The sequence below is a fragment of the Hypanus sabinus genome, chromosome 1, assembly GCF_030144855.1.
Source record: "Hypanus sabinus isolate sHypSab1 chromosome 1, sHypSab1.hap1, whole genome shotgun sequence".
NCBI classification, from domain to species: Eukaryota; Metazoa; Chordata; class Chondrichthyes; order Myliobatiformes; family Dasyatidae; genus Hypanus; species Hypanus sabinus.
The window spans coordinates 6,266,791-6,288,981 of NC_082706.1; the positions used below are offsets into that span (position 1 = coordinate 6,266,791).

A 22,191-nucleotide genomic window follows, 5' to 3' on the forward strand; every position below is an offset into this window, starting at 1 on the left:
TGCCCACAAAAGTCAATCATTTAAATTGATCTGTCTTCCCAGCTCTTTCCCCAAAGCCTTGTGGGCCATAACGTGCTCTTGTATGTGCTTTTGAAACACTTCTCCCTCCTTCACTCTTCCTGGCAATGACATCCAAACTCCCTGAAAACCTGTCTAACCTATCTATCAATTCTCTGCCCATGACTACTGAACACTTGCTGCTTATTACTGAGTAGGGTGAGAAGTACGTGGACCAATTGCCAACAGGCTGGTTTCAGTGCTGTAAATAAAAAGGAAATGGCTGTGAGCTGTAATCTGATTTTGGTGTCTTCAGTGTCTGGCCAAGACAAACAGAGCCACAAGTCTGTAAGCTGCAGTTAGTGAGCACCACAGAAACAACAGAAATACATCATTTTGCCACATCCAAACTCTGGTTTCTTGTGTGTGGATGATATAAGAATCAGGGGTGTTGATGGGAAATATGTAGAGGAAGAAGACCTGATAGCAGTGTTCCAAGAGCAGACATGCACTCAATGGGCCTCCAATGTCATAATAAAAATGAAATACATTCTTGATAAGCAAAGGAGTGAAAGGTAACAGGGATAGATCTTATTCAATGGGGAGCTTCAAGTCAGAATTACTCCTTACTCATTAATGTCATATATCATCCCTCAGCATACAGACTGAGCCTAAATCTTCCACCAAACCTATTTCTTACACTGGATTCTTTTACAGAGGTTGGCTTTAAAGGGAGTTTGTGTTTGCTTGTGCTCACCAAGATTTCAAGCAGGCAAAGTTTGGATAGGGGAGTGGGAAGGGGAGGGGAGACTGAAAAAAAGACCCTCTCAATTGCTTGAAGTTTTAAGACCACTACGTAAAAAATGGTCCCTCACTTAAAATTCACATCCCTTCACTCCAGAACTAGAAATTAGCTTTTCCACTGCAAAACTAAGTGGAAATTAATACAATGGATACAAAACTGCACAGATGCAGAGGGACTTAGGAGTCCTCATGCAAGACTCCCAGAAGGTTAGTTTACAGATTGAGTCTGTGGTAAAGAAGGCAATGTTGGCATTTATTTCAAGGGGAATAGACTTACCAAAGCAAGGAAATAATGCTGAACCTTTATAAGACACTAGTCAGGCCGCACTTGGAGTGTTGTCAACACTGTTGGACATCATATCTCAGAAAGAATGTGTTATCACTGGACACTGTTTTATGCCATGGACAACTGCCATTAACTAAGGGGACCATGGACCCCAGGTTGGAAACCCCTGCTCTAGAGCTTAGAAAACGGAGAGATGATACAGCTTTTCTATGTCCCTCAATATTTAACATAAGAGGGTCTAAAACTAGAGGGCACAGATTTAAAGTAAGAAGTGAAAGAGTAAAGTTATTCCCTCACAGACAGCGGAGGGAAAATTTGTCAAGTATTTGATAAACAGGGTAGGTCTTCCACAGTGAATGGTAGGGCACTGTGGAGGGTGGTAGAACAAAGGGATCTGGGAATATAGGTAAATAATTCATTGAGAGTCATGTTATAGGTACATAGTGTCATAAAGAATACTTTTGGCACAATGACTTTCATAAATAAAGTATTGAGTACAGGAGATGGGTGTTATATTGAAGTTGTGTAAGATGTTGATAAGGCTAATTGAGCATTGTGTGCAGTTTTGCTTAGCTACCTACAGAAAAGATAAAAGTAAGGTTCAAAGAGTACAGAGAAAATTTACAAAGGTGGTGCTGGGACTGATGGATCCGAATTATAAGGAAAGATTGAATAGGTTAGAGCTTTATTCTCTAGAAAATAGACGTCAGGGGAGATTTGATAGAGGTATACAAAATTATGAGGGGTATAGACAGGCTTTTTCCAGAGATTGGGTGGGACTACAACTAGAGGTCATTGGTAAAGGACAAAAAGAGAAATGCTTAAAGTGAACATGAGGGGAAACTTCTTCATTCTCAGGGTCATTGAAGTGTGGAACAAGCTGCCAGCACAAAAAGTTCATGCAAACTCTATTTCAATGTTTAAGAGAAGGTTGGATACGTACATACATAGAAAGCAGGGGTATGGAGGGCTATGGGCTGGGTGCAGGTCAATGGAACTAGGCATGCACTAGATAAGCCAAAGAACTCGTTTCTGTGCTGTTCTTTTCTTTGACTCTATGTCCCCCTTAAATGTTTTGTTTTAAAGTTGTAATTGTTTCCACTTCACCACTTGCTTCAGGCAGCTTATTCCATATGGCCAACCAACAGACAGCTGGGTACATGGAAGAAGCTGTCCAGAGGAAGTACTGGTGGTGGGAACAATTACAATGTTTAGTAAACCCATGGATAGGAGAGCTTTGCAAGGATATTGGTCAAAGGTAGGCAAATCAGTTGGGAACAAGAGCCTGTTTTGTGATGTATAGTTCTATAATGCTAAATCCTAAGCAATTAAAGTTAATCTTTTCAAAGCTTGTAACAACATGATGGCCTCTGTATATTAAGATTCTAAGGTGAGACAGGGCGGAAGGAATTATATATAGTTAAAAAACTTCGCAAAAGAAATGTGTCGTGTTTAAACTTCTATATTCTCAGAAACGCTTCACTGTTGCAAATGATTGGGAAGACTAGGAATAAGTTAACTACAGAAAAGAGGTCTCTTTCTGCCAAGGTTTTTGTTTGCAACACATCCAAGGATCACATCAATGTATTATCTGCATTGTCCACCCTAATTACCCCTTCTCCCTGCTCAAATGATCTTTAACTATTCTCTATAACACCAATATGACACCCTTCAAGATGCTACAATGCAGAAAATAAGCCACATCAGAGGAACTAATTTAAAATGATGAAGCAGGTTTGCATTGCATGGAAATATTTGAGATAGTAGTTGAAGACAGAGAATTTTTTCCTCATAAATTCATACTAAGTATTTCTATGCAATTTGCCAAATGCGATGTCTGCCTTATGATTACCATTCCAATACTTTACTTACAATAATATGTATTTACAATATAGAAGGTGCCTGAAGTAAAATATCATCACTTTTATGAAGGAGCCTATTAAGAGAATGGAATGTGTTGGTTTGGGGATGTGACGGTGAATGAAGCCACCGGAGAGACACAGCTGGCTGATATAAAAGTGTTTAATCGGCACACACAAGCTGACAGCCTTTGGAGTCACTCAGAGAGGCTCCCTGATCCAACATCACAGCACAGTTTTATACATTAAAGAACAAAGGTAACACAAGATATTTTCTAAAGTTATGATGTACTTATAATGCTTCTTTTTTAGAAAATAATTTTTCAAAAACTGAGATCTTCACAGCAACACACTCAAACTAAATACTGATTACTGCTGTCTCTGAGATCCATTCATGCATTGGCAGACACCTCAAGTCAATGGGGTGTTTCCTGGTTTGCAATCAACCTCAATCTGCAGCTCCAAGATCACTGTTCCTAGCTGTATTTCAAATTCAATCTACAATCCACATTCAAATCAGAAGACTGGTTGCTGGTGAAATTAATATTTACTATATTCCAAAACTCCAGAGTATGCCCTAACAGGGATCAACCAAGAGAGACCAATGTGAATAAACGTGTTAAGCAGGGCAAAGCACAGGGCCAGAGGGAAAACTGAAAATACTGACCACAACCTGACCTAATGGCTGTCTGGCACCACTCAAAAGCAAAAGTGGCAAAGTGAAGGATGGATTGACGCAGGATGATGTGTGAAGAGAGGTTAACAGGAGTGATGCAGGCAGATGGGTTACTGAGCATAAGAGAGAGAGCAAATATGTCATCAGGGTAGTGATGAAGGAGGAGTGGGGAGTGATGAGGGGGATGTGGGGAATTATGGGAGTGATATCAGGAGTGATGGGGGTGATGTGAGCAGTAATATCGGGAATGATGAGGTCGATGTGAGAACTACAGGAACCGATGTAGAGAGAGGGGCTACTGAGAGTGGCATGGCAAGTGGGGAGTGATGTTGGCGATATCAGGAGTGATGAGGGCGATATGAACGGGGTAATATCGGGAGTGTTGATGTCGATGTGAACGGGGTAATATCGGGAGTGTTGATGTCGATGTGAACGGGGTAATATCGGGAGTGATGATGAGGGCGATGTGAGAACTGCCGGGACCGATGTAGAGAGAGGGGCTAGTGGCATGGCGAGTGGGGAGGGATGTTGGCGATATCAGGAGTGATGAGGGCGATGTGAGAACTGCCGGGACCGATGTAGAGAGAGGGGCTAGTGGCATGGCGAGTGGGGAGGGATGTTGGCGATATCAGGAGTGATGAGGGCGATGTGAGAACTGCCGGGACCGATGTAGAGAGAGGGGCTAGTGGCATGGCGAGTGGGGAGGGATGTTGGCGATATCAGGAGTGATGAGGGCGATGTGAGAACTGCCGGGACCGATGTAGAGAGAGGGGCTAGTGGCATGGCGAGTGGGGAGGGATGTTGGCGATATCAGGAGTGATGAGGGCGATGTGAGAACTGCCGGGACCGATGTAGAGAGAGGGGCTAGTGGCATGGCGAGTGGGGAGGGATGTTGGCGATATCAGGAGTGATGAGGGCGATGTGAGAACTGCCGGGACCGATGTAGAGAGAGGGGCTAGTGGCATGGCGAGTGGGGAGGGATGTTGGCGATGTGTGAACCCGGCATACTTTCTCACCTCCCCCCATGTCCCTTACCTCGGAACAGCACAGAGACGTAGAGGCGGGATCTCTGAACACGAAAGGCGGACAGCCCTCCGACCTGGATCATACCGGCCGCGCTCCTCCCTCCAGCCGATTCCATCTCCCTGGGTCGGCGGCCGGTATCCGAACCGAACAGCCTGCGTCACGATGAAAGCCACGTGACAAAACCCGCCGGCCACGCGCCGACGCCCGCTAACGGCCGAATCGGGCGGCAAAAACCACGTGACCTAGACCGCCAGGGCCAAGGCCGCCAATTGGAGCACACGTAGACGTGGGCGACGCGATTTCGTCATGTGTGATGTCATTTGGCGGGTTTGGAGGGACAATGATCAGTCAGGTGAGAGCAGGAGTCGTTAACACAATTTGCGAGGTTTCAAAGGTACATTTAATGTCAGAGAAACGTATACCATATACATCCTGAAGTGCTTTTGTTTCGCAACTATCCACGATTACAGAGGAGTGCCCCCAAAGAATGAATGACAGTTACATTTAGAACCACACGGCCCCCAGCTACCCCCTCCCAGGCGTAAGCAGCAGCAAGGCCTCGATCTCCCCCCCCTCCACCAGCAAAAAAAGGGATCGGCGTCCTCCACCGAGCTCTGAAGCATGCAGCAAAGACAGACTTGCAGCACCCCAAAGACTACGCATACACCCGGTATTCGACATACCACAGGCTCCCTCTCTTCCTAATAAGGGAAGAAGAGTTGTCTCCGTTTCACAGCGAGAGGGGAGATATAACAAACAACTTGCTGATTTACAACGTTAAAAGTTCGTTGAATCACTTTTTCCAAGCTCTGTGCCCAGAGATCTCGGGTCTCTGAGCACTTCCACAACACACTGTTATGCTGGGACACCGACCCTCGATCCACCCGTCCCCAGGGCCACGAGATCCTGGAGCTCCGAATCCGTGCAAAACTCTTAGGCCGCATCCTTGGCATATCGAATAATGGCCAGTCATGAAAACCCGAGAGCGGGTCCCATTCCCGCAAAGAACCGGTCAAGTCAGGGTCTTCAAGAGAACCCTGAAAAGGAAAAATAGAGATATTAAAGATGGAAATTTCTTGTTTCCGAAGATACAAGCAAAGGAGTCACCATTAGGCGCCATTGTCTCCTCCTAAGTTCTTCCTTCAATCTCAAAGGTGAGATATACTGTATTTCAGCTACTATTAATTCCTCGTTTGCTTTGTAATAAGTCTATGTGAATGCAGCCAACAATTGCACCCAGCCTGCTGCAAACAAGAGAAAATCTGCAGGTGCTAGATATCCAAACACACACACAGACACACACAAAGTGATGGAGGAGCTCATCAGGGCAAGCAGCATCTACGGAAAAGAGTACAGTCGACGTTTCTGGCCGAGACTCTTCAGCGGGAAAAGTATGTTACTAACACTGATTCACCTACGTGGGCACACCGTGAGGAGGTGTGAATATGGAAAATGGGTGTGGAAAAATCAGGTAACCACTGATGCACAACCGTCTCCTCTGTAAATCCTGCCCGACTTGCTCAGTCCTCCAGCACTTTGTATGTGTTGCTGTAACAAGAGTAGGTTTTAAATGACATTTAAAGAAACCTAGGTTTCCATGTCTAAAAATTAATTATATATAGAACAAACTAAATGTATATTGGTCTTTGTTATAAGAGAATCCAAATGCATAAGTAAAGTACGCATAGTATTTTATAGATACCTTGTTTTTAGCACTGTACAGAGATTTGGTCTCTTGTATAGGTGGGCAAAAAGGTCAGCATACTGCACTGTACTACCCTGACCAAAGAGCATGTTTCTGCACTTCACAATCCTACGACTATGAATACACCAGCCATAGAGGGAATACACTGAGAATTCACTAGACTGGTTCATAAAATGCTGTGTGACAAGAGATTAAATAGACCAGGCCCACTCTCGAGTTCAGAAAGAAAGATGTAATCTTATTGAAATTTGCTACGTTAAGTCCATGTTTACAAGGAGGGGGTTTCTTTTGACTGAGTATAGATCCAGGAGGTCATAGTCTCCGAATAAGGGTATTGTATTTAGTACGGAGATGAGGACTTTTTCCCCTCAATTAGAAGATAGCATTTTTTGGAAGTCTCTACAGAGGCTGATTACTGATTAGTAAGGGAATCAAGGGATGCTGGAATGGTGCTGAGAAAATTGATATGAAGATCAGCAGCATGGACTAGATGGGGTGAAGGACCTGTTTCTGTGCTGTACTTCTCTATGATTCTACTGAATCCTGACCCAATACAACTATCAACCTTAATAATAAACTGGCATTTCATGCTTCATTGTGAAATCAAAAGAAAAGAAAGACACAGCCCTAAAGGAAATGAGAATAGAAATAGACAAATCAAATAACAAAATTAGCCTTGTTCTGTATTTATTTATTATAAACTACAGAACAGCAGTTTGTTTTGTTGAATAGCAGATTTATATCCAGTTAATTGTAACTTGAGTTATATGGGAGGACCACATTTAGTTTTCAGTTGTCGTGCAGATGAGGCACAAGTATGTCCACATCATTGCCTCTATGTCCCATTATTGATCCACTGGTACTTCCAAGGCTGTTTGCCTTTTTGACATTATGAGCTAAAAATGCTCTCTGAGCTTTCTACCCTCATCTCCAAAATGTTCTTTTTAGTCAGTTCTTGTGATCCAGGATGCCTTGCATAGCAGTCAATGCAGAACCTGCAGGTGCTGCCATAGTGAGGCAAGAATTGCTTGGGACTGGGGATGGGTGCACAAATATTTGGAAGGGGTGCATCTGCTCCTTCCCTCTCCCCCTCTCACACTTATATACCCTTCATTCCCATTCCTACTCTTACAACATGCCACTTAATATCTGCATCAGCACCGAGCAGTATTTTCTCGGCACAAGCCAGAGTGCAGAGCAGCTAGTAGTGACAGACTTGCGTCAGTGATTATATTTGTTCCGAGTTGCATAACAAATGATCCTGTTTCTGGCTGTACTTGTGTTCTTTTTATTCAGAGATACAGCACTGTAACAAGTCCTCCCAGCCCAAAAGGTCTGCACCTCCCACTTCCACCCATTAACCTACTAACCCATACTTCTTTGGAACATGGGAGGAAACCCATGCAGTCATGGGAAAATCATACAAACTGCTTACAGGCAGCAACAGAATTGAACCTGCATCACTGGCACTGTAACAGCGTTAACTGCTGTGCTACTGTGCCGCCCCCATCTGTTGGGCAGCTCATTGCTTTAACCACTGCTTTTGAGAAAAAGAATGGAAGTAACGAACAAGACCAAAGAGAATTAGCAAATTGCTAATTGCTTTTCGCTGGAGAAAAACTTGCATATTTTGACGGTTGATTTTGAATGAATTTAATTGATAACAAAGTCTATGCACGGTATCCACATTTTATAAGTTGCATTCATGAAGTAAACTGCATGCTTGACATTAGGATAGCTGCTCCCAGCCTGGAATCCACAGACATCTTGGTTAACCGTAAGGGTCCATGGCATAAAAAAAGTTGGGAACTCCTACATTAAAGTTACCCTGATGTTTAAGGCCATTCAGTGAGACATCTGTACACAGTTTTGCTGCTTAATCCTATCCAAATTTCAAAGATGTGCCTTATTCCTCATTTTCTAATCCTACTTTCCATGTCAAATATACAAACTCCTTTCCCAGTGACTCACTATGAGAGATGCCTTAGTAATGTGAATACTTACAAATATTTCTTTGTTACTGCACTGTTATCTTTGTTTCATAAACTGTTCTCTCCCACAGACATTAATTCACATCCATAAAAGCACAGGCTCATTTCACAACATTAACTATTTATTTGTACCCTGCGTTTCCTGTTCATTTTCAGAAGGCATTCGATAAGGTGCCACATAGGAGATTGGTGAGTAAAATCAGAGCTCATGGCATTGGGGGCAGGGTTTCAACATGGATAGAAAACTGGTTGGCAGATAGAAAGCAAAGGGTAGCAGTGAATGGGTGTTTCTTGGACTGGCTGGAGGTGACTAGTGGGGTACCACAGGGCTCTGTATTGGGACCACAGCTCTTTACGATTTATGTCAACGATTTAGATGAGGGCATTGAAAACTATATCAGCAAGTTTGCTGACGATACTAAACGGTGGCAGTGTGACATGCGAAGAGGACATTAGGAGAATACAGGGAGACTTGGATAGGCTGGGTGAGTGGGCAGATACTTGGCAGATGTCATTCAATATGAATAAATGTGAAGTTATCCACTTTGGAAGCAGGAACAAGAGGGCAGAGTATTGTCTGAACGGTGTAGAGTTAGGTAAGGGAGAAATGCAAAGAGACCTAGGAGTCCTAGTTCACCAGTCAATGAAGGTGAATGAGCAAGTGCAACAGGCAGTGAAAGGGCAAATGGAATGTTGGCCTTTGTTACAAGGGGAATTGAGTACAAGAGCAAGGATGTCCTTTTGCATTTGTACAGGGCCCTGGTGAGACCACACCTGAAATATTGTGTATAGTTTTGGTCTCCAGGTTTAAGGAAGGACATTCTGGCAATTGAGGAAGTGCAGCGTAGATTCACTAGGTTGATTCCTGGGATGGCAGGGCTGTCTTACGCAGAGAGATTGGAGAGATTGGGCTTGTACACGCTGGAATTGAGGAGATTGAGAGGGGATCTGATTGAAACGTTTAAGATAATTAAAGAATTTGATAGGATTGAGGCAGGAAATATGTTCCAGATGTTGGGAGAGTCCAGTACCAGAGGGCATGGATTGAGAATAAGAGGTCAGTTATTTAAAACAGAGTTGAAGAAGAGCTTCTTCTCCCAGAGAGTTGTGGAGGTTTGGAATGCACTGCCTCGGAAGACGGTGGAGGCCAATTCTCTGGTTGCTTTCAAGAAGGAGCTAGATAGATATCTGATGGTTAGGGGAATCAAGGGATATGGGGACAAGGCAGGGACTGGGTATTGATAGTGAATGATCAGCCATGATCTCAGAATGGCGGTGCAGACTCGAGGGGCCGAATGGTCTACTTCTGCACCTATTGTCTATAAGATAATCTAGCCAAGTTAGCTTCTAACAGGTCCTTGTGTTTTAATTTCAGATTTCTCTAAGGTTTTCTGAAAATCTATGTCACTCACATTGATTGCACACATGAAGGCTGAAGGCAATCTCCCTTCTGCGAGTTCATACTTCATTTAATGTTCCTTATTTAGCAAGCCAATTTTGCAATTTTAAAACAAATTCTAAACTCTTAAAAGATTTACCCATTAACAGATTTATATCTATACAATATCTTCAAAATACCTTATTATCTTCTGAGGATATGAATGATTTTGTTTTTTGAAGAATAGGAACAAATTTGTGCACAGTAATATGGTAACAGATCAGATAATTATTTTAGTGAAATCAAACCAGCGACTGTTGGAAATACTCGGTGGGCTGGGCAGCACTTGGGGAGAGAAAAATTACTGTTTCAGATCAATGATAGCTTAGGGGAACAACTAATAGTTTGCTGCACTTCATATCACCAGAAGATAATAAAGTGTTTTGAAAGCATTCTAGAGATATTAACGGTCCAGTGGGTAAATCTTTAAGCACCAAAGACTTAGCTTTCATCCAAACTTTGTGTGTTTTCTGCATGGAGCTTGCAGATTTCCCCCAAGATGGGAGTAGGTTTCCTCTCATATCAAAAAGAAATGTTGGTAGGTGTGTGTGGGTGGTAGAATTTGGGGGGAGTTGATGAAATTGAGGGAAGAATAAAATGGGCTTGATGTGGAATCAGTCAGACTGACTGTCAAGTGACTAAAGCAATGTTTCCCAACTTGGGGTCCATAGACCCCTTGGTTAATAGTATTGGTACATGGCATAAAAAAGGCTGGGAATCCCTGGTTTAAAGGGTCTCAAGTTATCTATAGATTCCTTCATTCTCTTGAATTTAGCAAACTTATAAAATGTGAACCCAAAGAGAAACCTATTTTCCAATTGCTGCAAAATCCTGTCAAACTACATAGCAACTATAATATTATGCAAGATCTAAATAGCTATCTGTACCACAATGTTTGAAAATGGCTTTGGGTTGAGCCTTCCTGCAACTTTTGCAATCAGGTTTGGAGAATTTATTTTGTTAAGAACCCAACTAAAATAAGATGGACATACAAAAGCTGGATGAACTCAGCAGGTCGGGCAGCATCCGTTGAAAGATACTGCCCGACCAGCTGGGCTCATCTAGCTTTTTTGTACATCTTGATTTGACCACAGCATCTGCTGTGTACTTTGTGTTTAAAATAAGATGGAAGTGTTAATTTTGGGTCAAATGTAACTGCAGAGGAAGGTAACAATAATAGAAAAGGTGAACTACAATGATTGATGAGAACATCCAGCTAATTTGAACACTTTAATACCTTAAAATATCGGTCTGATTGAGCAGTATAAAGTGGTAGCAGTTAAGTGGTTACATTACTACACCATTGAGCACCCAGAAAACCATGGTTGTCAGTTGTTCCTTCAGCAATAAGAGTTGTGAAGATTTTCTTTAAAACCATCCATTTCGAGGTACATTAGCCTCTCAGTCCATGGGACAAAACTCCAATACGGCTTAGTGAATTAGAGTACTGCTCGTTTTCCAAAATCCACAGATATAGATGCAAGTACGCTGTTGGCAAGGCACATTAAATCCAGGCAGTGGTTATCACGTTAACATCCTGGGCTGTAGATGCTCCTTTAAAGTTGGATGGTCAGTCACCAGATCATGAGGTGCTCTTGATCTTCTGTCCTTTACCATCCTTAGGGCAGGGTTCTCCTTAAGCAAAACATCACACACCTCCTGATGACCCCTTTCTGCAGCCTATGGACAAAAGACATACAGCTTATGAAGAACTTTTTGCTCTAACTCTACTCAAACAGCCATTGTGTTAAATCAGATGATCAGGGGAAGCAAAGTGGGAGAATGACATGTTTAAACAGAAATGGAATATTTGCTTAAGCACATGAACAATCATACCCATGATGTTTCTCACATCTAATGAAAGATCTTTCAACTGAAACTTTAATTCTGTTCCTCTTTTGCCATATGTTTTCTGGCTTCTCACTTCTAGCATTTTCTATTTGTGTTTCAGATTTTCAACACCAATGGTTCTTTGATTTTCACATCTCAGTATGCTTGTTAAAATTAGCACAAAACTGAAGTCATTAATGCCATTTCATTAAACAGCAGCTCTGATTTGGCAGTTGTCTGGTAACTGGCAGGCAAGCTCACCATTATTACTTGGAGGAAAACACTCTGTAGAGCAGGAGTTCCCAACCTTTTTTATGCCATAGCTCCCAAGTTGTGAACCACTACTATAGAGAATCCCAACATATTCTTACCATCTGGAAAAGTAGAAAAGTACTTTGGATCTCTTTCACTACTTTAGAATGGTGTATCCAGTTTGATCTGAGTAAAGGATACCAAAAACTGAGAGCTACAGATAGCGAGAAAGACTAGCATGTGCTAAAGGTAATTCTAAAAGATTTAAAAATAAACTTTGTCACATGTATTTGAAACATACAGTGAAATGTGTCATTTGTGCCAACAAAACAACAGACCAATTATGTGTTGGGGGCAGCCCGTAAATGTCACCATGCTTCTAGCGCCAAAATAGCATACCCACCACTTACTAACTGTAACCTGTGTATCTTTGGAATATAGGGGGAAACTCACATGGCCACAGAGAGAACACAGAAATGCCTTACAGACAGTGGTGAGAGTTGAACCCCTGTTGCTGGCACTGTAAAGCTTTATGCTAACCTCTATACTACTGTGCCACTATGCATCTTGAATACATCTGAAACAAGATTAGCTCAAGGATAGGTGGGGATTTTTTTTTTCCAAACTGAGATGCTGGAAGTTTGAAATTTTTAAAAAAACAATGCTGAAAAAAACTCAGCAGGTCAGGCAGCATCAGTGAAAAGGAAAACAATCCATGTTTCAGCTCTGCCATCTGTTGTCAGAACTCATATTATAAATTCCATCTTTGATTATACCCAATTTTAACAGACAATACACAGAACATAAATTACCCAAGGCAGGTGAAGATGAAAAAAATTGCAAAACAGGACATTAGTGCTAAGAGACAGGCAGAGCCAAGTCCACAGTAAGTTTTAAACTCATGCCCGTGGAATTTTATATCTTTCACTAAGGTTGCTTCTAAACCAGAGAGTAGAGGACCAGTCTAAAATTTATCTTCTTTGGAGAGCTGTCTCATCTCTGGTGTGAATCTTTCAAACTATTTTTGCATCCAGTCTGATCTCCAAAAATGGGTGGGTTATAGAAAAACAACTGATGCAATATAATAAACAATATTTTGTATGCAGTTTCAACTAAAGATCAAAACAAATAAACTCTTCTTGGACTTCCAGCCGGATTCAGATATCAACTTTAACTGATGTTTCAATGACAAACTCTGCCATCTTCCTTAGGAATGATGCCTAGGCACGTCTAGTCCGGTAGTGTACTGTATATACTCCTGTCATCCATCCATCCTAATTGTTCAGTCCACAACCAATCAGGTTTCCGCTGCCCCACCTTGTTTATAATTGAATTCTAATTCTTACTTAGAGCAAGGCCTTCATCCTTGATAAAATTCTTTTTCTCTAGTTTTATTCCATTGGGTTCCTTCACCAGGTCGTCCCAAAAACCATTAGCACGGCACAGTAGTTTTGTACTATCAAAGTCAATCCTATGGCCATTGCGAATGCAATGTTTTGCTACCACTTATTTCTCCAGGTAACCCAAACGGATTCACCAACTACGCCCCTTACACCCTGTCTGGCTGATATGTGCTGTCATCGAAATATTGGTTAAAATTGATACCTGTACCCAGCTGGAAGCCCAAGAGAGTTTATTCATCATATATGCTGGGAAAGCACTAGATCCTTTTTTAAAGATCAATATTTTGTATCTCAGTAGTATTTAAATGTTGGTGTAAATCACATATTGGTTATATAGTATTATAGATTATTTAAAAGTCAAAAGTTCACACTAAGTCTTCAGTTTACTGAATCTCGCCTCGAACTTGAATTATTAAAGTCTCAATCATACCCATGATTCAGCCTTGCAACTCTCCAAGACCGATATGCTTATCTCATTGTGGTCATGTGCATCCTGATATTTTTAACCAGTGCATAGTTTTGTCTGCTGAATCTCTTACATAGCAATAAACAAAGTGTACTTAACCTTTATTACTCAGATGCTATTAAAATGAGGAACAAGACATCGGCAGCATACAGCTCCACCAAGTGGGCACATCCATGATATTGTAGTTACAGAACACTTAGCATAGCAAAAGTCCTAAGGCACAAATGGAGACATATTAAACAAATTTGACACTGAACTATGTGTTCACATATTACCTCCATATTGGTCAAAGAAAGGAATTTGGAAGAACATCTTTATAAAGAAAAGAAAGGTCAAGAGATCCAGATAGAGAATTCCTGAACTTGGGCTTAAGGCAGCTAAAGATGATGGTGGAACAATTAAAAACACAGATGCAACGAGGCCAATTTTGTCTCAACTGTATGGGGGTATAACACTGACAGATATCAGGTGAGGTGATGTGAAAAAATGGATGAGAGGTACTGAATAACTAGGAGCTAATAGAGGTAAAGTGAGAACAGGCAGGTGAGGGCATTGCACAATCTGGAAGACCATAAGTTGACAAAACAAGTAAGGCCAGCAAAGAGCAAGACATGGATTAAAGATTTCAGCAGTAAGCAAGTGCAGAGTTGGATTATGTTACAGAGGTGGAAATAGATGGCTTAAGTGACCTATGCTCAACATTCAGATTTATTTATCACATGTATTTCAAAATATATGGGTGGAGATATGCCCCTACCAAAGGAGGTGTAAGGTGTTCCTTCCTTCAGTTAGCCTGCAGGTCACCCCTGGGCAAGGTGTGGCACCTGCTTAGCATCTGCAATCAGTCATGTCAAGCCATAAGAACAGGTGGTATGAGCAGCTGGTGCATATCATAAGTCCTGGTTATGTGACCACTGACAGCAGACAGACAATCTCTGAAGAGTATTGATAATGGCTGGGCTCACCCGTCTTGTAAAGACACAGCCCAGAAGTCGTCAATGGCAAACAACTTCTGTAGAAAAATTTGCCAAGATCATGGTCTTGGATAGACCATGACCACCCATGTCATATGGCATGACACATGATGATGATATCAAAATATGCAGTGAAGCATGTTGTTTACATTAACAACAAACACACCCGAGTGCCCACATATATCATGCCCACATTGCTCGACACAACAAAACAAGCCCTTTTCTTCCTCCCTCCCAGACATGCAAATACACAGTCCTCCAACTCCACGAAACCTGGCTCAAATACCAAAAGTGTGAAATCTGGTTCAGCCACAGAGAATTGCCAGGAACAGCAGCAGAGTTTGTGCTTCTGCAGTGTTGTTTGGTGCAAGAACTACTGTCAATAGCGATTATGTTTGTTTACTTCTCTTTGCTTCTCAGGGGGTGGCTAGCACTGTTGGGCTGTACTGCTGCCTATCTCAGCAAACCAAGTTCAATGCAGTTTATACATTCCTCCTGTGACTGTGTGTATTTTCCACTGGTTTCCTCCTACATTCCACAGATGTCTTTGTTTAAAGTTCAAAAGTTAATGTATTATCAAAGTACATATCATCACCATATACTACCCTGAGATGCATTTTCTTGCAGGCATTCACCCGAAAGACTGTGCCAGTTGCAGTGGCATCTGCACCAGACCTTGGAGCAAGAAGTCCCAGGTTCAAATCCAGCCAGCTCCTTGCACAATTCCTACTTGTGCTGGGTTGAGCACTGAGCTAGCAATTCCGCCTACACACAAATAAAGACTGACAAACAACCAAAGTGCAAAGGAGACAAACTACAAAATAAATAGTCATTGTAAGTTGTTTCTAATGTAGGTGGGTGGGAAGAGAATCTGAGGATACAAGAGAGAGAGCATGTTGTAGGGAAATAAGTGGCAAAATGGGATTAAATGGGGTTGCCCCAAGAGGTAGTACAGATTTGATGGACTGAATGGCCTCCTGCATCTATAAGGAACTACAAGATGTGAAACATTCCCCCTTTAGATAAAGTGATTTCTGCTTATTCAGTATTGGATGTCAGACAAGTTTTCTGACATTTCTAGGGACAATGGCAGAGATGCTTTAAGATGACACTGGTGATGCCCGGCAATTGCTTATCGGCGACAAAATACTAAACAAAGAAAACTACTAAATATCTTATTAATAATGACCAACACTAACAATAGAGAGGTGAGGAATGGTCAAAGCAAGCAGGGGCAGAAGTGGGACAAAGCGGAGTCATGCTGTCCCTGAGAGCAAAGTCTCAATGTCTGATTGATTTAAGCACTCGGCAAATTGGAAAGGTAAGTTACAGGCTGAATGGTGGCAGCTGGGTTCAGGCCCCAGAGCACTCAGAGAGCAAGGAACAACCTGATGTTTAATCACCAAGCCAGTCTGGATTGGTTCTGCTCACTGCTCTGCGATAATTACTCCACTGTGCTGAACGGAGGCTGTGACCTGCTCCAGGCTTTGTGTCTTTTGTAAAACTTCAATTCAGAAGCTATTTGCTCACTTTTATTGTTTGCACCATTTGTTTTTTATCCTCTCTCTGTGCATTTGGCATTTGATTTTTTTCTGAGTTCTTTTGAGGTTTCTTTTGTAGCTGCCTCTAAGGTGACAAATCTCAAGGTTGTATAACGTATACATTCAATACTTTGATAATAAATGTACTTTGATAAGATGGAAGTGGGTGTTGCTAGTATAAATGCAGAAATCATTGGCGTTTTTGCATTGTGTAGAATCATAGAGCACTACAGCACAGATTATTATAATGCTTAGTCCCATTGACTTGCACCTGGACCATAGCCCTTCTACCCCTCCCCATCCATGTACTTATCGAAACATCTTAAATGCTGAAATCGAACCCATATCCACCACTTCTGCTGGCTGCTTGTTCCACACTCTCACCACCCTCTGAATAAAGAAATCCCCCCCAAGTTTCCTTTCAAATATTTCAGCTTTCACACTTAATCCATAACCTCTAGTTCTAGACTCACCCAATCTCAGTGGAAAAAGCCTGCTTGCATTTACCCTTATAATTTTGTACATCTCTATCAGTTCTCCCCTCATTCTCCTACGCTCCAGGGAATGAAGTCCTAACCTATTCAACCTTCCCTTGTAACTCAGGTGTATTGAGGAACTACACACAAAAAAATGGGCTGGCAGTGGAGGCAGATACATTAAGGACTCTAAGAGATGTCTGGATAGGCACGGGAATGCAAGGAGAAAGGAGAGATACGGACATTGTGTAGACTTAAGGGATTAGTGTGGTTGAGCATTTGATTACTAATTTATTTGGCTCAGCACAACATTGTGGTCCACAAGGCCTGTTCCTGCACTGTTCTATGTTCTTCGGTCTAAGCAAAAATAGAAATCAGGAACAGATCACGGGACACCAGGTACAAAAGTGCAATGAGAAAATGATTCATCTGGGTTATTTAACAGATAAGATTAAAACCAATTAGGTGTTTTTTTTCCCTAACTGGAAAACTATTGAGAATAGTGGCTAGCTTCTTAAAAGCTACAGGCTGAACAAGGACGGGTGGTTTACAATTAGGTGGGTCTCCTCCCAGCTGGAAAAGAACTGTCAATGGTGGCCAGCTTCTTAGAAGCTATAGGCATAACAAGGATGGGCGATTTACTTTTGGGGCATTGTAAGAGGTGTAATTCTTGAAATTGATAGCCACCCTTTAGCAAAGAGAAATGTATCAAAAGGGGGAAGCAGAGTACTGTAAACCTGACCACATCTACAGCTCGATCTCCAAATGTGGAATTTGTAAATGAAGGAATAATGGATTGGAGCAAAGCATGATATCAGCACAGGTAGGGAGAGTCATAAAGAAAGCTTTTGGCACGCTGGCTTTCATAAATCAAAGTACTGAGTGCAGGAGTTGGGATATTATGATGAAGTTGTATAAGACATTGGTGGGGCCCAATTTGGAGTATTGTGTGCAGTTTTCGTCACCTACAGGAAAGACGTAAATAATGTTGAAAGAGTACAGACATTTACAAGGATGTTGCCAGGACTGGAGGACCTGAGTTATAAAGAAAGATTGAATAGGTTAGGACTTTATTCCTTGGAATGTAGAAGATTGAGGGGAGATTTGATGGAGGTATACAAAATCATGAGGGGTATAGAAAGGTGAAAAGTTTAAGGGGAACATGAGGGGAAACTTCTTCACTCAGAGGGTCATAAGAGAGCAGAACGAGCTGCCAGCGCAAGTGGTGCATGTGAGCTCAATGTCAATGTTTAAGAGAAGTTTGGATAGGTATGTGGATGGTAGGATGGAGGGCTCTGGTCCAACTGCAGGTTGATGGGACAGGGCAGTTTAAATGGTTCAACATGAGCTATATGGGCTGAAGGGCCTGTTTCAGTGCAGTATTTTTTTATAACTATGGTATGAAAATGCAGCTACATTACTATACCTTGTGTAAAGGGGTCGCACCATCATCATCAGTAATAGCAGGAGTGGCTCCATAGGACAGTAGAAGCTTGAGCACCGGAAGATGGCCACAGTAGGCAGCCCGGTGGAGTGGGGTTGCTCCTCCTTTGGTCTGAGCATTGCTGTTTGCTCCTTTCTTCAGCAAGTATTCACAGATCTGATAATCGCCACGCCGGCTGGCATAGTGCTATGAGCAAAAGGATAACAGTAACCTGGTAGAAACATGGTCTCTAGACCCAAAGATCCAAGAAAACAAACATAATATACCAAATCTAATATTGAGACTGCCCCAAACACTATGTCGGACAAACGGGGAGAAAACTACCCACAAGACTACATGAACATCAGCTAACTGTAAGAAGACATGACCCTCTAGAACTTGTCTCATTACACAAAGACCAAGGAGGACAAGTTCGTCTGGGAATCTACAAAAATCCTGGCAGAAGCACAAAACATGAAATCAAAAAAATTCTTAGAAGCTTGGTTCTCAGTGGAAGACTCTACTCAAGCTTATTGAACTGGATGCAATTTACCAACCTATGCATCTGTGGGATTGGGGCTGAGGGAGTGAGCCACAGACACCCGAGGAACCAATGCTCACAACAACCAATAACCAGGGATATGGGCCAGTGGCGATTATTCAGCTATCTGATTGGCCATGACCCACCAGAGACCAGTGGCTAGCGTGACAGCCAACCAATCAAAACAAGTCAGGCCAACATAAACATGAGGACTCGGCAGAAGCAACACTCAGTTGTGCACTGATGTTTATCACCTCGACTGGTGATGAAACATTTGCAACCCAAACTCCAGGCTCAGTGAACAGCCTTACAAACAAGAATTAAATCTTAGCAACACACAGACACACACAAAGTGCTGGAGGAACTCAGCAAACCAAACCGCCAAGGCCCTTCATCGGGACTGGAGAAAAAAATGAATAGAGTTAAAAGGTGGGGGGGGGGGGGAGGCAGCGAGAAGCACAAGGTGATGGGTGAAACCAAGTGGCGGAGGGGTGAAGTAAAGAGCTAGGAAGTTGATTGGTGAAAGAGACACAGAGCTGGAGAAGGGGGAATCTAACAGGAGAGGACAGAAGGCCATGGAAGAAAGAAAAGTGGGAGAAGAGCACCAGAGGGAAATGATGGGCAGGCAAGGAGACAAAGTGAGAGAAGGAAAAGTGGGTGGGGAACGGTGAATGAGAGGGTATGGGGCCATTACCGGAAGTTCAAGAAGTTGACGTTCATGCCATCAGGTTGAGGCTACTGAGACACAATATAAAGTGTTGTCCTCCAACCAGAGTATGGCCTCATCACGACAGTAGAGGAGGCCACGGGTAGACATATCGGAATGAAAAGTGGAATTAAAATGGGTGGCCATGGGGAGATGCTGCTTTTTCTGGTGGACAGAGCGTAGGTGTTCAGCGAAGCAGTCTACTGATCTACATCGGGTCTTACCAATATATAGGAGGCCACACTGTAAGCACCAGACATGGTTTATGAACACAACAGACTCACAGGTAAAATATCGTCTCACTTGGAAGGACTGTTTGGGGCCCTGAATGGTAGTGAGGGAGGTGGTGTAGGGGCAAGTGTAGCACTTGTTCTGCTTGCAAGCATGTGCCAGAAGGGAGATCAATAGGGAGGGACAAATGGACAAGGGAGTTGCATAGGGAGCAATCTTGCAAGTAGCAGAAAGTAGGGAGGGGGAAAGATGTGCTTGGTAATGGAATCCCATTGGAGATGGTGGAAGTTGAAGAGAATTATGTGCTGGATGAGGAAGCTGTTGGGCTGGTAGGTGAGGACAAGAGGGACCCTACCTCTGGTAGGGTGGTGGGAGGATTGGGTGAGAGCAGACGTACGTGAAATAGAAGCGATGTTGGTTGAGGGCTGCATGAAATGGATCACACCCCTTAATTGCTTCCAGAGAGAAAAAAAAATCACCTCCCCTTATATCTGTTGCCAATCAGCATCAATGTGTCCACTACTGATCAGTGAAAAATCCTCCCCTATCGAAACTTCAGCTGCAATGTGTACCACGTGCATAATGCACAGCAGCTTCTCACCTCGGCTACCATGACAGCACCTCATGCCCCAGCACTAAATGAGCAGCAGGCTCACCTTGCAGCTTCCCTCACATAAGAGTTGTACAGGGGGTAAAAAAAAACAGACCATTCAGCCCACTATGTCAATACCTAACAACGGAAACATCTAGAATTGAACATAAATGTGTTCACTGATTCTCGTTTCTTTATATCTACTGTGAATGACCACAAGAAAATGAATCTTATGATAGTATATGGTGACATATACGTAGTTTGGAAATAAATTTAGTTGTACTTCGGTTGCTATTCCTTCTCCATTGCCAGGCCTAGATACTGGCACTCACTACCGAAAGCATTATCCATATACTGAACTAAATGGAAAAAGGCACATTCTTAATTCTGTTAAAGATTTCTGTCTGGCATAGTTTAGATGGGCTGAAGAGTCTGTTTTTGTGCTACAGTGCTCTACGACGCTATCTGGTCTGCAATGCTTAACAACCCTAGTTTCTCTTCCTGTGTAAGCTCCAAAAAGTGTGGTGTGTGTAGTATTAGAAGCAATATTTTTATCTTGCTTCTTTTATTTATGTAAAAGTTCATTGATAAACTTCTTGCTTTCATATTCTGTCCTTCAATTTAAAAGAGAAACAAAACGATGAATGCTTTTCTAAACAATCTTCTTGACACCTACAGAGGTTCAAGTAACAGCCCAGGTACTGATGTCGGATTATATTAGTTTATTATATTGATTTATTGTGTATTCCCTTAAGAAAACTAATCTCAGGGTTGTATGTGGTGACTTAAATACTTTGATAATAAATTTACTTTGAACTGGTCTAGTGCCTTCTAGTGAAGAATTCAAGAGCAGCAAGGAACAGTAACTTAAGTTAACACCTTCAAGGACAAAACGTAAGGAACAAATTCCACGCCTCCAAAATATTAATTAGAAAACAAGCCACAGAAATATTCAGAATGCCTTTCAAAGTGACTAGCCTTCAGGGAATTGATGGGATTTCAATTCCAGTTTAAATGTATTAAGTCACAAATCTTCATCTATATTGGAACAAATATATTGACCTTTTCAGACCATCCCAAGATTCAAGATAGTTGATTGTCATCCTTTATGCTAAAAGAATGAAATGATTGTTACTCTGGATCTGACCTAGCTTAAAAAACACTAAGCATAAAACACCATAAATGTGAAAGCAATCCTATAAAACTAAATGTAGAAGTACTTGTCGAGTGCAGTCATATATACACAAGATTCGCTGCTATACATAGACTGTATAAGTCAGGGGTCACCAACCTTTTTTGCACTGCGGACCAGTTTAATATTGACAATATTCTTGCAGACCAGCTGAAGGGGTGGGGGGGGTGGTGTTAATCACAACTGGAATATAGGTGATAAGTCAACTATAAGTCACTTATAAGTGGCTAATATACTCAATTTCATCTCTAAAAGGGCTTAATGAATTTAATATTAAACACACAGCGCACATTTTCCTCACATGAATATAGTGATAAGTCAATTATAACTCACTTATAAGTCAACAGTATCATAACATTTTAAGTAATGTTTGGATATTAAACACACATCACATATTTTCCTCGTATGAACACATAAAATCATTGCAACACACCAGTGAGAGGACAAGGTTCGAACAAAAGTTCGACTTGAGGAAACCCTGAGCCCGAATTAGGTCGTCTGTGAATATTTTAGCACCGGGTTCTCCACGAACATTTAGTGTGCTAAACAGGTTTAGAGGCAGTGCCCATCTGTTTGCGCGTTAGTGCCAGTATCAACGGCACTTCTCGCTGGCCATGTGAGGCGGCTGGTTACCCGAAGCCAACCAGTGATCACTGGCACAAGGGTATCACTGCGTTTAGGCGACTGATGACCTCGCGCGGGTAATGACTTTGAGTGCGTAATGACCTTGCAAGTGTTCAAGTTCAACAGTGGGCATGACAGGGAATAAGGAAAGGTGCAGC

The 22,191-nt window shown here is 42.2% G+C and overlaps 1 protein-coding gene across 6 annotated transcripts in view; it reads right to left on the reverse strand.

Annotated features, from left to right (window-relative positions):
- Positions 1–5,050: 5,050 nt before the first annotated feature.
- ankrd39 (ankyrin repeat domain 39) overlaps positions 5,051–22,191 on the reverse strand; it is a 29,081-nt gene continuing 11,940 nt past the window's right edge. For 2 of the 6 annotated variants that reach the window (XM_059963288.1, XM_059963296.1), the window contains exons 4-5: positions 18,151–18,354; positions 5,051–5,685 (exon numbers count right to left, since the gene is read on the reverse strand). In XM_059963288.1, coding sequence (XP_059819271.1) covers positions 5,350–5,685; positions 18,151–18,354 — 540 coding nt within the window. In that variant the 3' untranslated portion in view covers positions 5,051–5,349. The other 4 variants (XR_009511000.1, XM_059963310.1, XM_059963283.1 and 1 more) reach the window with 4 other exon arrangements.